The 17526-nt window shown below is 43.3% G+C and overlaps 1 protein-coding gene across 3 annotated transcripts in view; it reads left to right on the top strand.

The window, feature by feature from the left end:
• The window catches only part of LOC110525804 (septin-2), a 50387-nt gene extending 32932 nt beyond the window's left edge, over window positions 1–17455 (top strand). For all 3 annotated transcript variants that reach the window (XM_036979948.1, XM_036979949.1, XM_036979950.1), the window contains 5 exons: window positions 3913–4014; window positions 4727–4872; window positions 10114–10197; window positions 10310–10367; window positions 14881–17455. In XM_036979948.1, coding sequence (XP_036835843.1) covers window positions 3913–4014; window positions 4727–4872; window positions 10114–10197; window positions 10310–10367; window positions 14881–14946 — 456 coding nt within the window. In that variant the 3' untranslated portion in view covers window positions 14947–17455. The remainder of the gene's footprint in view (window positions 1–3912; window positions 4015–4726; window positions 4873–10113; window positions 10198–10309; window positions 10368–14880) is intronic.
• The last annotated feature ends 71 nt before the right edge of the window (window positions 17456–17526 follow it).

Below are 17526 nucleotides of genomic sequence, written 5' to 3'. Positions count from 1 at the left end.
GCACCGATTGCTAGATGAGTTTAAAAAAAAAGCAGACATTGAATATCCAGTTGAGCATGGTATATCAATACACCCAGTCACTACAAAGATACAGCGTCCTTCCTAACTCAGTTGCCGGAGAGCAAGGAAACCGCTCAGGGATTTCACCATTAGGCCAATGGTGACCTTAAAACTGTTAGAGTTTAATGGCTGTGATGGGAGAAAACTGAGGATGGATCAACAATATTGTAGTTACACCACAATACTAGCCTAAATGAAAAGAAGGAAGGCTGTACAGAATACACATATTCCAAAACATGCATCCGGTTTGCAATAAGGCACTAAGAAAGGAAATAAGTAAAACTGCAAAAAATGTGGCAGAAATGTACTTTATGTCCTGAATACAAAGTGTTACATTTGGGGCAAATCCAACACAATGTGTCACTGAGTACCACTCTTCATGTTTTCAAGCATGGTGGTGGCTGCATCATGTTATGTGTATGCGTGTCATTGGCAAGGACTAGGGAGTTTATTGGGATAAATGGAAATGGAGCTAACAACAGGCAAGATCCTAGAGGAAAACCTGGTTCAGTCTGTTTTCAAATTCACATTTCAGCAGGACAATAACCTAAATCAGAAGGCCAGATATACACTGGATTTGTTACCAAGATAACATCGATTGTTCCTGAGTGGCCTAATTATAGTTTTGACTTATATCGGCTTGAAAATCTATGGCAAGACTTGAAAATGGCTGAAAATAGCAATGATCAACAACCAACTTGGCAGAGCTTGGAACATAAAAAATAAATAAAAAAAATACAATCTGGGTGTGCAAAGCTCTTAGAGACTTACCCAGAAAGACTCACAGATGTATTCGCTGCCAAATGTGATTCTAACGTGTATTGACTCAGGGGTGTGAATACTTATGTAAATGAGATCTTTTTGTATTTCATTTTCAATACATTTGCTAAAATTTCTAAAAATATGTTTTCACTTTGTTATTATGGGGTACTGTGTAGATGGATGAGAAAATATTGAATCACTTTTGAATTCAGGCTGTAACACAACAAAATGTGGAATAAGTGAAGGGGTATGAATGCTTTTGAAGACACTGTTACATACACTGTTGGACATGAAAGACTGTAAAAACACCAGCAAATCAGCAAATCAGCTCCAAGTGATTTTATTTGAGAAAATATGTTCCAAAGTATTCCCACACATAATAGAGAGAGATAGACAAAACATGAGGAACACCTTCCTAATATTGAGTTGCACCCCCTTTTGCCCTCAGAACTGCCTGAATTTGTCAGGGCATGGACTTGAAAGCATTCCAAATGGTTGCTGGCCCATGTTGACTCCAATGCTTCTCACAGTTGTCAAGTTGGCTGGATGTCCTTTGGGTGGTGGACCTTTCTTGATACACGCCGGAAACTGTTGAGCATGAAAAACCCAGCAGCGTTGCAGTTCTTGTCACACTCAAACCGGTGCGCCTGACACATACCACCACACCCCGTTCAAAGGCACTTCTATATTTTGTCTTGCCCATTCACCCTCTGAATGGCACACATACACACTCCATAGCTCAACTGTCTCAAGGCTTAAAAATCCTTCTTTAACCTCTCCTTCATCTACACTGATTGAAGTGGATTTAACAGGTGATATCAATAAGGGATCATAGCTTTCACCTGGTCAGTCTGTCATGGAAAGAGCAGGTGTTCCTAATGTTTTGTACACTCAGTTTATGTGATCGTATACAAATGTAAGCAAGGTTTGAAATTGCTATGTTTTAGTCAAATGTTATTTCTGTTTGGGCTTCTTGCAGTCCTTTTGCGTCTACAAATTACTTGTAATTATCTTCCGGACCCCTGACAATCTGCTCAAGAAAAAATTGTCCCGTGACTGAATCTAGTTGATGATCCCTGCTTTAATGTGTTAAGATATATAAATAGGACAAAAAAAAACTATAATTGACATGGCATCGGTTGTGTGTGTTCTATTTGTCTAATTTAGACAGATTTAGACCAGGCAGTGGTATGAACACCTATCACTGCTGAAGCTAGGTGTGGTTGGTTAAGTCAGGCTGCTGTAATTAGATGGTAGTGTAAATTCCAGGTAAATAGTTATTAGGTTAAACAGGTTGGGAAACATGTCCAAACACCTATTGAGTGGTTGGATTCCATGACTTAACATTCTGTTTTTAGGTGAATTTCTAACTTGAGATGCGACTCCAGCCCTCTCGTAATTCTCCCACTGATATCGCTTCTCATCCTTGTGTTATGATAGTTAGTTGTTGAGTGTATTGTTTGTCGTATCTGTGGTTGTGCAGGGTGCTACTTCTGTATCCCTCCTGTCTCTGATACATTCAAAAACATGTTTTTCTGCATATTTCTTCATTTGCCTCATAGCTGTGGATTTACATAAGCAGTTTTGTTTGTTACTTTTTTCTTGCTGTTGTCTAATCCTTTTTTTCTGCCCCTCTGTGTCATGTTCTTCAACTCCCAGTCCTATCCCACCAAACTGATACTTGTCTGTTCTGTGTGGGAACTTGCATGTGTGTGCGATGGGGAGAGGGTCTGGTCCTGTGCCACGCTCTCCTCCGGGTCCCGTAAGTCTGTTTGCTTTCAGATGTGGTCCTTAACAATACCCTCCACTCCCCACACAGACCCGATCACACACACTCGGCTCTGAGCGCGCTGAGAAAACAACCCACAGCCATAACAGGAGCTGGAACAGTGGCCTGCTCTATAGGAAAAATGTGCTCTCACATCCTGGACTCCTGCCTCTCCCCATACTGTCCTTTATAGATTACATGAAAGTCCCCAAAAATGTCAGGAAAACAACACTTTATGCAACACTCATGCATTGCTAATTCAATCTTGAGAAAACAGAGAAAAATACACCTTTTGATTTATAAAAGAATAAACATTTCCATCTGTCCCCTAGATACTGGTGAGGAAAGTTAGCATCTGTCCCCTAGATACTGGTGAAGAAAGTTAGCATCTGTCCCCTAGATACTGGTGAAGAAAGTTAGCATCTGTCCCCTAGATACTGGTGAAGAAAGTTAACATCTGTCCCCTAGATACTGGTGAAGAAAGTTAGCATCTGTCCCCTAGATACTGGTGAAGAAAGTTAGCATCTGTCCCCTAGATACTGGTGAAGAAAGTTAGCATCTGTCCCCTAGATACTGGTGAAGAAAGTTAGCATCTGTCCCCTAGATACTGGTGAAGAAAGTTAGCATCTGTCCCCTAGATACTGGTGAAGAAAGTTAGCATCTGTCCCCTAGATACTGGTGAAGAAAGTTAGCATCTGTCCCCTAGATACTGGTGAAGAAAGTTAGCATCTGTCCCCTAGATACTGGTGAAGAAAGGCCTTTGTGTTGTTGCTTCACCGCTGGGGGTTGAACAAAGGAGAGGGGATAAGTTTTCTTATGACTGTTAGACCCCCCCCCCTGCTCCTCCGGGGTAAGTGGGTAAAACTAGAAGTAACAAGAGGGAGAGAGAAATGGCATGTCCAGAATCCCACTTCTGTCATGGAGGCTGGGCCATGTCTGAAACAGTGACACAGAAGAGAGGAGAGTGAGAACAGAGGGAGGAGAGGCCTGACTAACAGACAGCAGTGACAGTCTCATTATGTTGCAGAGGGAGCATGTTCATGTCCTACTGTGGGATTGATTGTCTCTCAGCCCAACATGACAGCCATCCAAAACTGCAAGGTTCAGATGAGAGGGATTGCTGCTGGGCTGGGGGGAGCGGCTCCAGCCTCCGGGTACAGGTTTCCCTTAGGCACAGATTGCAATACTGACCTTAGATCAACGCCTAGGGACAAGTTATTCCTCTGGGAAGCGGATGGGGATTGACCTGAGGAAATGTGAGAGGTCATAAGGTCACAGCGGGGTTAAGACTGTATTGATCCTGTGTGTTTCTGTATTGGTAGATCCTAGATGAGATTGCAGAGCATGGCATCAGGATCTACCAACTGCCAGACGCGGACTCAGATGAGGATGAGGAGTTCAAGGAGCAGACACGAATACTGAAGGTACGACACACACAGAAAGGCTACATCCCAAATGGCACACTACTCCCTATATAATGCACTACTTATGACCAGAGTTCTAAGGGACCTAGTCAAAAGAAAGTAGTGCACTATAAAGGGAATATGGTGACATTTGGGACGTAAAAATACTAACACCAACTAAGAGAAAGAAACTCAAGGAGAAACACCATTACTGAATGAGACTGGGAGTGACGTAGAACCACTGTTATGTCATTTTTCTCTTAACCACTGGGTTTTTAGAATGGGTGAGAATCATACTATTGAAACTGACCCGTTTGAATGGGCTTTATGTTAAACGTAAATGATCCGGTCATTTTTCCTTACTCTGGTACGTACAGAGTGTCTGTGGATTTTTGCTCCTCCCTTGCACTTGATTGATGAATTAAGGTCACTGATTAGCAAAGAACTACCCTCATCTGGTTGTCGAGGTCTTAATTGAAAGGAAAAAACTAAAAGCAGCCGACACTAGGCCCTCCATGGAATGAGTTGGACACCCCTGCTCTAGTAGATTCCACTCATCTTCAATAACCATCATTCTATTCTCTTCTCCACCTCTCTCTCCTTCCCTGATCCCTCTCTCTGCATCCCTCTGTTTTCACACTCCTCCCACTCTGTATCCTCTTTCTATCCCCTTGTTTTCCTTGCCCTCGCATCCATGTCTCTCTACTCCTCCCCCTCTGTCTCCCTCTCTCAGGCGAGCATTCCGTTTTCTGTGATTGGTTCAAACCAGCTGATTGAGGTGAAAGGAAAGAAGATCAGAGGCCGTCTCTACCCCTGGGGGGTCGTAGAGGTGGAGAACCCCGAGCATAACGACTTCCTCAAACTACGCACCATGCTTGTGTAAGTCACCATGACAATGCAATGCGTACCCCTTCAAACATTCAACCTCCAGCTGCGTACCCCCTCTAGCACTAGGGTCAGTGAACTCTCAAATGTTGTTTTTTGCCATCATTGTAAGCCTGCCACACACACTTATACAATACATTTATTAAACATATGAATGAGTGTGAGTTTTTGTTACAACACGTCTCTTGGGAAATGACTAAGAGCTCTTATAGGACCAGGGCACAAATAATAATAATATAATAATAATCAATAATTTTGCTCTTTATTTAACCATCTTACATATAAAACCTTATTGTCTGTGCCTGTATTTAGTTTTCATGCTAGTGAGGGCCGAGAATCCACTCTCACATAGGTACGTGGTTGTAAAGGGCATCAGTGTCTTAACAGTGCAATTTGCCAAAGCAGGGTACTCTGAGCGCAGCCCAATCCAGAAACCTGGCAGTGGCTTCTGATTAAATTCAATTTTCACAGAACCGCTTCTTGCAATTTCGATGAGGTTCTCTTGTTCAGATATCGGTAAGTGGACTGGAGGCAGGGCATGAAAGGGATAACAAATCCAGTTGTTTGTGTCATCCATTTCGGGAAATGTACCTGCGTAATTGCGCACCCAACTCACTCCGGTGCTTTGCTATATCACATTTGACATTGTCTGTAAGTTTGAGTTAATTTGCATACAAATCATACAATGATGGAAAGACCTGTGTGTTGTACTGGTTAATGCAGACAGAGAAGAGCGCCAACTTCTTAATCTTAGCCTCAATTTTGTCCCACACATTGAATATAGTTGCGGAGAGTCCCTGTAATCCTAGATTCACATCATTCAGGCGAGAAAAAACATCACTCAGATAGGCCAGTCGTGTGAGAAACTCGTCATCATGCAAGCGGTCAGACAAGTGAAAATGATGGTCAGTAAAGAAAACTTTAAGCTCCTGTCAATACTTTGCCCCTTGATAACCAGCAGACTTTTCTGTATGTTGTAAAAGCATTACATTGTCGCTGCCCATATCATTGTATAATGCAGAAAACACACAAGAGTTCAGGGGCCTTGTTTTAACAAGGTGAACCATTTTCACTGTAGTGTCCAAAACATCTTTCAAGCTGTCAGGCATTCCCTTGGCAGCAAGAGCCTCTCAGTGAATTCTGCTGTGTACCCAAGTCCTCTCTAAAAACAAGTCTCTCACCGTTGCCGCCTGCTATAGACCACCCTCTGCCCCCAGCTGTGCTCTGGACACCATATGTGAACTGATTGCCCCCCATCTATCTTCAGAGCTCGTGCTGCTAGGCGACCTAAACTGGAACATGCTTAACACCCCAGCCATCCTACAATCTAAACTTGATGCCCTCAATCTCACACAAATTATCAATGAACCTACCAGGTACCTCCCCAAAGCCTTAAACACGGGCACCCTCATAGATATCATCCTAACCAACTTCCCCTCTAAATACACCTCTGCTGTCTTCAACCAAGATCTCAGCGATCACTGCCTCATTGCCTGCATCCGTAATGGGTCAGCTGTCAAACGACCTCCTCTCATCACTGTAAAACGCTCCCTGAAACACTTCAGCGAGCAGGCCTTTCTACTCGACCTGGCCGGGGTATCCTGGAAGGATATTGACCTCATCCCGTCAGTAGAGGATGCCTGGATATTTTTTTTAAATGCCTTCCTAACCATCTTAAATAAACATGCCCCATTCAAGAAATTTAGAACCAGGAACAGATATAGCCCTTGGTTCTCCCCAGACCTGACTGCCCTTAACCATCACAAAAACATCCTATGGCGTTCTGCATTAGCATCGAACAGCCCCCGTGATATGCAGCTGTTCAGGGAAGCTAGAAACCATTACACACAGGCAGTTAGAAAAGCCAAGGCTAGATTTTTCAAGCAGAAATTTGCTTCTTGCAACACTAACTCAAAAAAGTTCTGGGACACTGTAAAGTCCATGGAGAATAAGAACACCTCCTCCCAGCTGCCCACTGCACTGAAGATAGGAAACACTGTCACCACTGATAAATCCACCATAATTGAACATTTCAATAAGCATTTTTCTACTGCTGGCCATGCTTTCCACCTGGCTACTCCTACCCCTGTCAACAGCACTGCACCCCCAACAGCAACTCGCCCAAGCCTTCCCCATTTCTCCTTCTCCCAAATCCATTCAGCTGATGTTCTGAAAGAGCTGCAAAATCTGGACCCCTACAAATCAGCCGGGCTAGACAATCTGGACCCTTTCTTTCTAAAATTATCTGCCGAAATTGTTGCCACCCCTATTACTAGCCTGTTCAACCTCTCTTTCGTGTCGTCTGAGATTCCCAAAGATTGGAAAGCAGCTGCGGTCATCCCCCTCTTCAAAGGGGGGGACACTCTTGACCCAAACTGCTACAGACCTATATCTATCCTACCATGCCTTTCTAAGGTCTTCGAAAGCCAAGTCAACAAACAGATTACCGACCATTTCGAATCTCACCATACCTTCTCTGCTATGCAATCCGGTTTCAGAGCTGGTCATGGGTGCACCTCAGCCACGCTCAAGGTCCTAAACGATATCTTAACCGCCATCGATAAGAAACATTACTGTGTAGCCGTATTCATTGATCTGGCCAAGGCTTTCGACTCTGTCAATCACCACATCCTCATCGGCAGACTCAACAGGCTTGGTTTCTCAAATGATTGCCTCGCCTGGTTCACCAACTACTTCTCTAATAGAGTTCAGTGTGTCAAATCGGAGGGTCTGTTGTCCAGACCTCTGGCAGTCTCTATGGGGGTGCCACAGGGTTCAATTCTTGGACCGACTCTCTTCTCTGTATACATCAATGAGGTCGCTCTTGCTGCTGGTGAGTCTCTGATCCACCTCTACGCAGACGACACCATTCTGTATACTTCCGGCCCTTCTTTGGACACTGTGTTAACAACCCTCCAGGCAAGCTTCATTGCCATACAACTCTCCTTCCGTGGCCTCCAATTGCTCTTAAATACAAGTAAAACTAAATGCATGCTCTTCAACCGATCGCTACCTGCACCTACCCGCCTGTCCAACATCACTACTCTGGACGGCTCTGACTTAGAATACGTGGACAACTACAAATACTTAGGTGTCTGGTTAGACTGTAAACTCTCCTTCCAGACCCATATCAAACATCTCCAATCCAAAGTTAAATCTAGAATTGGCTTCCTATTTCGCAACAAAGCATCCTTCACTCATGCTGCCAAACATACCCTTGTAAAACTGACCATCCTACCAATCCTCGACTTTGGCGTTGTCATTTACAAAATAGCCTCCAATACCCTACTCAACAAATTGGATGCAGTCTATCACAGTGCAATCCGTTTTGTCACCAAAGCCCCATATACTACCCACCATTGCGACCTGTACGCTCTCGTTGGCTGGCCCTCGCTTCATACTCGTCGCCAAACCCACTGGCTCCATGTCATCTACAAGACCCTGCTAGGTAAAGTCCCCCCTTATCTCAGCTCGCTGGTCACCATAGCATCTCCCACCTGTAGCACACGCTCCAGCAGGTATATCTCTCTAGTCACCCCCAAAACCAATTCTTTCTTTGGCCGCCTCTCCAGTTCTCTGCTGCCAATGACTGGAACGAACTACAAAAATCTCTGAAACTGGAAACACTTATCTCCCTCACTAGCTTTAAGCACCAACTGTCAGAGCAGCTCACAGATTACTGCACCTGTACATAGCCCACCTATAATTTAGCCCAAACAACTACCTCTTTCCCAACTGTATTTAATTTATTTTGCTCCTTTGCACCCCATTATTTTTATTTCTACTTTGCACATTCTTCCATTGCAAAACTACAATTCCAGTGTTTTACTTGCTATATTGTATTTACCTTGCCACCATGGCCTTTTTTGCCTTTACCCCCCTTCTCAACTCATTTGCTCACAATGTATATAGACTTGTTTATACTGTATTATTGACTGTATGTTTGTTTTACTCCATGTGTAACTCTGTGTCGTTGTATCTGTCGAACTGCTTTGCTTTATCTTGGCCAGGTCGCAATTGTAAATGAGAACTTGTTCTCAACTTGCCTACCTGGTTAAATAAAGGTAAATAAATAAAATAAATAAATAAGTGGCGTTGGGAGTAAATGCTTGCGCGCGTGTTACCACTCCACTACGTCTCCCTGTCATGGCTTTTGCCCCATCAGTACAGATACCAACACATCTTGACCACCAAAGTCCATTTGATGTCACAATGCTGTCCAGTACTTAAAAAATATCCTTTCCTGGTTTCCAGAAGAAGTTTTCCTTAATTGACCCCCCATAAACGTAACGGACATATACCAGGAACTGTGCCAGGCCCGCCACGTCTGTTAACTCATCTAGCTGTAGGCAGTACTTTTGCACATACAACACACTGTGGCTGAGGGAAGGCACTACTCCCAATATAGGTGAAACCCAAATCAATGTTTCTTTCATCTTATTTGTGCCTCTTCGATGGTCCGTCCCTGTCGGTTGTTCGGTGCTTTCCCGGGTAAGGAGGCAGTAGCTCTTCGGCTGTGTCAGATTCACAACTGTCAGTGTCCATGCTAGCTGGGCTAACAACACATGTAGAATTACTAGCATTGGATGTACTCGTGGAAGCAGAGCAACTTGTGTTGTCGACAGGTGCAGGTGTAGTACTGCTGGTAGTAGCAGTTCTACCAGTAGAGCTGTTATGCGTCTCTATGGACACGGGCCTTACTTTTTAAAAACAATTTATCAATTTTCGAGCAAACAGAATGAGCAGCAGCTACGTTTGGCTACACATGGACCGTTAGTGGAATTCCCGCGAGAGAGTAACAGTTAATGTGATTGGATGTTAATTATTTGACTAGGCTACCTGTATTTGACATTGTGTTGTTATTTCACTGAACACTAGATGGTTTAATTTTATTTTTGGCAGTAAAACGAGGCTACACAGGCGAGAAAAAAACCTCGCCCAAATGTATAGCCCTGTTGGAAAATGTAAATGTTTGAAAATGTGGAGAGGCAAAATGTGAATCACATTTTTATTTGGCGTACCCCTGATTTAGAGTAAATGTAAAAGTCATCTATGCATGCTCTTATGCTCTTATGTTGGATATGTATTACTATACTGCCACTTAGTGGTTGAGCACAGAACTTCAAGTCTGTCCATCTGTTGCACAGTGTAGTAGTCTAGTCTAGTGGGGTTTATGGGGGTTTGCACAAGCCAAATTGTGATATTGAAATGTCTGATGGTTGTGTGTGTTTCCAGCACCCACATGCAGGACCTCCAGGAGGTCACTCAGGACCTGCACTACGAGAACTTCCGTTCAGAGAGACTGAAGAGACCTGGCAGGTCAGTCTTCCTATCTGCAGTGTTTCTATCTCTCTCTCACACACTCTGTCTGGGCTGATACTACTCTAACATATTACAGTAGTTAATATGTTCCCTTAAATGTTCCCTACAGAGCTGTGGAGGAGGATATGATGGACAAAGACCAGATTCTCCTGCAGAAGGAGGCTGAGGTGAGTAGCTACTGCAGCACTGGATGCTCTCATAGGGTTAACTAGGTCCTAGGATGCTCTCATAGGGTTAACTAGGTCCTAGGATGCTCTCATAGGGTTAACTAGGTCCTAGGATGCTCTCATGGGGTTAACTAGGTCCTAGGATGCTCTCATGGGGTTAACTAGGTCCTAGGATGCTCTCATGGGGTTAACTAGGTCCTAGGATGCTCTCGTGGGGTTAACTAGGTCCTAGGATGCTCTCGTGGGGTTAACTAGGTCCTAGGATGCTCTCGTGGGGTTAACTAGGTCCTAGGATGCTCTCATGAGGTTAACTAGGTCCTAGGATGCTCTCATGGGGTTAACTAGGTCCTAGGATGCTCTCATGGGGTTAACTAGGTCCTAGGATGCTCTCACGGGGTTAACTAGGTCCTAGGATGCTCTCACGGGGTTAACTAGGTCCTAGGATGCTCTCACGGGGTTAACTAGGTCCTAGGATGCTCTCACGGGGTTAACTAGGTCCTAGGATGCTCTCACGGGGTTAACTAGGTCCTAGGATGCTCTCACGGGGTTAACTAGGTCCTAGGATGCTCTCACGGGGTTAACTAGGTCCTAGGATGCTCTCACGGGGTTAACTAGGTCCTAGGATGCTCTCACGGGGTTAACTAGGTCCTAGGATGCTCTCACGGGGTTAACTAGGTCCTAGGATGCTCTCACGGGGTTAACTAGGTCCTAGGATGCTCTCACGGGGTTAACTAGGTCCTAGGATGCTCTCACGGGGTTAACTAGGTCCTAGGATGCTCTCACGGGGTTAACTAGGTCCTAGGATGCTCTCACGGGGTTAACTAGGTCCTAGGATGCTCTCACGGGGTTAACTAGGTCCTAGGATGCTCTCACGGGGTTAACTAGGTCCTAGGATGCTCTCACGGGGTTAACTAGGTCCTAGGATGCTCTCACGGGGTTAACTAGGTCCTAGGATGCTCTCACGGGGTTAACTAGGTCCTAGGATGCTCTCACGGGGTTAACTAGGTCCTAGGATGCTCTCACGGGGTTAACTAGGTCCTAGGATGCTCTCACGGGGTTAACTAGGTCCTAGGATGCTCTCACGGGGTTAACTAGGTCCTAGGATGCTCTCACGGGGTTAACTAGGTCCTAGGATGCTCTCACGGGGTTAACTAGGTCCTAGGATGCTCTCACGGGGTTAACTAGGTCCTAGGATGCTCTCACGGGGTTAACTAGGTCCTAGGATGCTCTCACGGGGTTAACTAGGTCCTAGGATGCTCTCACGGGGTTAACTAGGTCCTAGGATGCTCTCACGGGGTTAAGTAGGTCCTAGGATGCTCTCACGGGGTTAACTAGGTCCTAGGATGCTCTCACGGGGTTAACTAGGTCCTAGGATGCTCTCACGGGGTTAACTAGGTCCTAGGATGCTCTCACGGGGTTAACTAGGTCCTAGGATGCTCTCACGGGGTTAACTAGGTCCTAGGATGCTCTCACGGGGTTAACTAGGTCCTAGGATGCTCTCACGGGGTTAACTAGGTCCTAGGATGCTCTCACGGGGTTAACTAGGTCCTAGGATGCTCTCACGGGGTTAACTAGGTCCTAGGATGCTCTCACGGGGTTAACTAGGTCCTAGGATGCTCTCACGGGGTTAACTAGGTCCTAGGATGCTCTCACGGGGTTAACTAGGTCCTAGGATGCTCTCACGGGGTTAACTAGGTCCTAGGATGCTCTCACGGGGTTAACTAGGTCCTAGGATGCTCTCACGGGGTTAACTAGGTCCTAGGATGCTCTCACGGGGTTAACTAGGTCCTAGGATGCTCTCACGGGGTTAACTAGGTCCTAGGATGCTCTCACGGGGTTAACTAGGTCTTAGGATGCTCTCATAGGGTTAACTAGGTCCTAGGTAATAAATTAATGGGGTAAGTTGAGCCACGGGACAGGGTACGTTAAGCCGCCTACAAATGTATGTACTGAATAAAATATTACCTCTACCTTTTTAAAACCATGTCTATCTTAATTTACAAACAGAATTCAACACAATCACAATCGCTTTTTTGTCTTTGAACCATTTTAAGCATATTTTAAACAGGCTTAACACCTAACACTTTGTACTTTTTTAAACACAGGTCCTGTTTTTACTTCATATCCCAGAGATAATGCCATGCATTATGCCCTTCAATTTGCTCAACTTACCCCAAGGCAAACATTTTGACTATAGTAGCACACACAGCTACAAGGATGCACTTTCATGCTAGGTTTATGACCTCATATTGAAGATTATAGAGACCCCAACTGATGTATAGAACAATCTTTAAATTATCTACTTTGGTTTAGATACAAGCATCATAAAAACTTTAACACAATACATTCATTTGACTTGGTAAAAATCTGTTTTTGGACATTACTTGCTTATCACTTCCATGTGGTAATCGTCCGGGGTATTGTCCATTTGGAAGGCCCATTTGCGACCAAGCTTTAACTTCCTGACTGATGTCTTGAAATGTTGCTTTACTATATGCACATAATTGTCCTTCCTCATGACGCCATCTATTTTGTGAAGTGCACCAGTCCCTCCTGCAGCAAAGCACCCCCACAACATGATGCTGCCATCCCCGTGCTTCACGGTTGGGATGGTGTTCTTCGGCTTGCAAGCATCCCCCTTTTTCCTCCAAACATAACGATGGTCATTATGGCCAAACAGTTATATTTTTGTTTCATCAGACCAGAGGACATTTCTCCAAAAAGTACAATCTTTGTCCCCATGTGCAGTTGCAAACCGTAGTCTGGCTTTTTTATGGTGGTTTTGGAGCAGTGGCTTCTTCCTTGCTGAGCTGCCTTTCAGGTTATGTCGATGTAGGACTCGTTTTACTGTGGATATAGATACACCTGTTTCCTCCAACATCTTCACAAGGTCCTTTGTTGTTGTTCTGGGATTGATTTGCACTTTTCGCACCAAAGTACGTTCATCTCTAGGAGACAGAACACGTCTCCTTCCTGAGCGGTATGACGGCTGTGTGGTCCCATGGTGTTTATACTTGAGTACTATTGTTTGTACAGATGAACGTGGTACCTTCAGGCGTTTGGAAATTGCTCCCAAGGATGAACCAGACTTGTGGAGGTCTTTTTAAAAAATTCTGAGGTCTTGCCTGATTTCTTTTGATTTTGCCATGATGTCAAACAAAGAGGCACTGGGTTTGAAGGTAGGCCTTGAAATACATCCACAGGTAAACCTCCAATTGATTCAAATGATGTGAATTAGCCTATCAGAAGCTTCTGAAGCCATGACATAATTTACCGGAATTTTCCAAGCTGCTTAAAGGCACAGTCAACTTGCGATACAGTGAATTATAAGTGAAATAATCTGTCTGTAAACAATTATTGGAAAAATGACTTGTGTCATGCACAAAGTAGATGTCCTAACCAACTTGCCAAAACTATAGTTTGTTAACAAGAAATTTGTGGAGTGGTTGAAAAACGAGTTTTAATGACTCCAACCTAAGTGTATGTAAACTTCTGACTTCAACTGTATATGTAGCCTGGCAAAAGTAAACCCAGCACAGGACACAAACTCATTTGGGGTTGTTTGTTCTGTCGAATTGTAAGTTTAAAATAGGATAATGTAAGAGACAAATCACCGCAAGGGGGGGGGGGGGGGGGTCACCATAAAGTAAAGTTCGGTCTAAATCACAATCAAGTGAAATACATCTGTTAGTAATGTGCATAAAAACAATCTGAAGACATCTGAATGCATAAACGGTAGTGGCTCTGTTTTAAACACAATGCCCACATGATACCCTAACCCCAAATGGAACAGATTCTCATCTCACCCATTCAGCACCTTCAAATAATGTTATCAACTCCACAACATGGTTCTGAGAGCACTGGTATTCAGCTAGCAAGAAGCTACACTATGTTTTCAAGGTTAATGTTCAATAACTGATGTTAAGAGGTTTTCAGGCAAACAGCTAAATATTCTTTAGAGATTGGCACATTGTTTGCTGAATTCTGAAGACCCTTTAAAGTGTTTGCACTTGTAGTGGTGTAGTTTTTAACACGAGTACCAAATTAGGGATGTAACCCTATAAGCAGAGTCACAGACCCACATTCCTGTAGAAAAGCAGCTTGGGATACCAGATCAATTTAGCAAAGTGTTACGTTTGATCGCATTTCTTCAGTTTGCAACACACAGAGTTCTATAGAGTACAAACCTGGTTTGATGTAGATTTAAATATGAAAGTAAATCTATTATTCAGTCACAGGCCCCTACCCAACTGTGAAAATGAGTTGGAGTCCATTTTACCCCGATTGAGTGAAGTCAAATGTTCCACTCGAAGTCTTATCCACAACCACTAGATGGATATATTTTCTATTGTGTAAAAAAAATGTTTTTACATTAAGGCTCTCAAAATGTTACGTGGCTCATTGTATTATCTTTTTACAATGGATACAATTTGTCCAATTTGTGTTTGGAATATCTGATAGTCTCTGGTATTTGTTTCACTCAACTGTCTGTTTCCTTCTCTTCTCTCTGTAGCTGAGGCGTATGCAGCAGATGATTTCCCAGATGCAGGCGCAGATGAAGATGAAGGGAGACGAGTGAAAATAGAGGGATTGAAAGAGGGAGTTGGGGAAGAGATGAGAGGAGCCCCACACCCCTCAACCCCACTGTGCGTCTGCATCTCCATCATGGACGTTCTGCTGGACACACACATCACTCCCTATCTCTCAGTGTGTCAGTCAATCAATCAAGCAATCAACCACCCAATTGGATGTTCCCCTCTCTAACATAATTGTAATTATAAAATCTTCAATTTGGCCTCTATTTTACCATGGTACTGAGATCCACTGATCTGCAAGTCTCAGTATTGTTTTGGGAACTGTTACTCACGTTGTAACACGTTTCATACTAAGGTATGTTTGTCTGGAGTGTTATCCTTTATTGTGTAATGTTATGATATGGGTTATGATATAATGTTAAGGCATACTGAAAATACAGAATTTCCATGTTCTCCCAATAGGTGACTAAAGATGATGTCCGTGTGTTTTCATCCGCACTAGTATTCTGTCTCATGTACAATGTAGATCTTGCATTGCCAACAGTACTAATATCTCATTGGTTAGACAACAATAAGACTTCAGTGTTTACAGAATGTTTGGGGAATGTTTTGAGTAACTTAAAGTGGCTATCAGCAGTTGAAACGATAGCAAAGCTCTCACCCCACTGTTACGGTTAAAAGCTGGGGGGGAAGGACTGGAGAAATGTGACCACTCAAATTCAAAGACAGAGTTATGGATGCAAGGACTGACCATCCATTATATCAAAATGATAGTTTTAACCATGTTTTTAGGCTATACAGTGTTTGTTTACATTTACTTTGTTTACAAACATTGGAGTCAAAAATATTATATTTTGGTTTCTGTTTGGGTATGGCAGTTGTGCTTTGCTCATGAGGCTTTTGTAAGTTATATTCTTCAAGAATCAATAGGTACATATCATTAATTTGTAAATCCAAAAATGACGGTAGCAACTGCTGATTGCCCCTTTAAAGGAAGGTTTGTTGAGAGCTGGATGTTGTGTTTTTACCATTTGCAACCTGTCTTTGCTTTCATATTTGGAGCACAGCTGAGGACTCAGTCCATGCTGTAGGTGTAGTAATAATAGTGTCCCTCAGGTGGCGCTGTAGTCTATGTTCAACAGCACAACACATGGAAAATAACTATAAGGGTAATAATATATAAGGGTAATACAGGCTTGTGTGGAAGTATCCCACAGTCTCACATTTTATTTTAAACTTTATCACTTTTGCTCTATATTATGAAAGATTTATGTAACTTAACTTTGTCTGTGCCTCTGTTGTATTGGATGGAGACCAGTGCAGGCTGGTAGAAAGAACTATAGGGGGACGGGCTCATTGTAATGGCTGGAATGGAGGAATGAAATAAATGGGAACGAAGTCTAATGTGGTTTCCATATGTTTGATGTGTTTGATACCGTTCCATTTATTCCATTCCAGCCATTACAATGAGTCTGTTTTCCTATAGCTCCTCCCAACAGCCTCCACTAATGGAGACGGTTTGCCTTGGTCTCTCTGGGTCAGTCTCCTCAGACGAGGTTTTACTGAGCTGAATTCCTCACCATGTAATCTTATAAGTCAAGTATCAACAGCAGAAGGCTGTTGGTTGTGTCGTCATTATACAGAGAATATTTGCCCTCGTGTTTGAAGAATGCTCTGAAGTGACTTGATAGCTAAAATGTGTATGCATCATGTGGGTGTACGTACTGTCTAGAATAAATGTTGGTGCATTCAAGATGCAACTGATAATGCTTGTTAAGTGATCATGTTAATTCAAGTGTTTTCAAACCATGCACAACCGTGTGTTGGTTAATATACTTTTTTTTTTTATCGCCTAAGACTTGCACTACAAAACCTTACATCACCCTTTGTCTTTAATAGTTACATTATATTATGAGCAGTCTTAGTATAGATGTGTTTTTGTTTATTTGGTCATGTTCGGGGTCTTCATTTTATCACAATGATTTACTGTATGCACAAACATACTGACATCTTCTGATATTGGCTAGCTCCATGCAACTTACAGTATTGAACACAATTCCATTTTCTGAATTCCCAACTATATTCCGATTCACCATGTCTGCCAGCCCACTCTAGGCTGCTGACTGTTATACAGTGAACACACTAACGCCTCTCAATGTGTCCTTCGTGTTTAAGAGCTTTATCGTTAGTCAGTGTGTCATTGTCTATGTAACTTGTTTCTTTCTGCCTAGTTGATCAACAGATTTATACCTTTGAACCCTGGAGGCATTAACCCAGCGTTTCCCAAACTCGGTCCTGGGGACCCCAAGAGGTGCATATTTAGTTGTTTGCCCAAGCACTACACAGCTGATTCAAATAATCAACTCATTAAGCTTTAATTATTTGAATCAGCTGTGTAATGCTAGGGGGGGAACAAAACGTGTACTCCTTAAGGTCCCTAGGACTTAATTTGGGAAACACCGTAATTAACCTAACTGTGCTTGAAACTGTTTTTTTTTAGTAGTGTCTCAACTTTTGTACTCCATTTTCAGAAATACAGTTTCCATAGAAACACACTTGTTGTCAGAGTGCTTTGTTTACAGGTCATATGTATGATGATGTGCATTTGAGTGGCCATGTAGAAA

The sequence above is a fragment of the Oncorhynchus mykiss genome, chromosome 6, assembly GCF_013265735.2.
Source record: "Oncorhynchus mykiss isolate Arlee chromosome 6, USDA_OmykA_1.1, whole genome shotgun sequence".
NCBI classification, from domain to species: Eukaryota; Metazoa; Chordata; class Actinopteri; order Salmoniformes; family Salmonidae; genus Oncorhynchus; species Oncorhynchus mykiss.
This window is presented reverse-complemented; position numbering and strand designations above follow the sequence as displayed.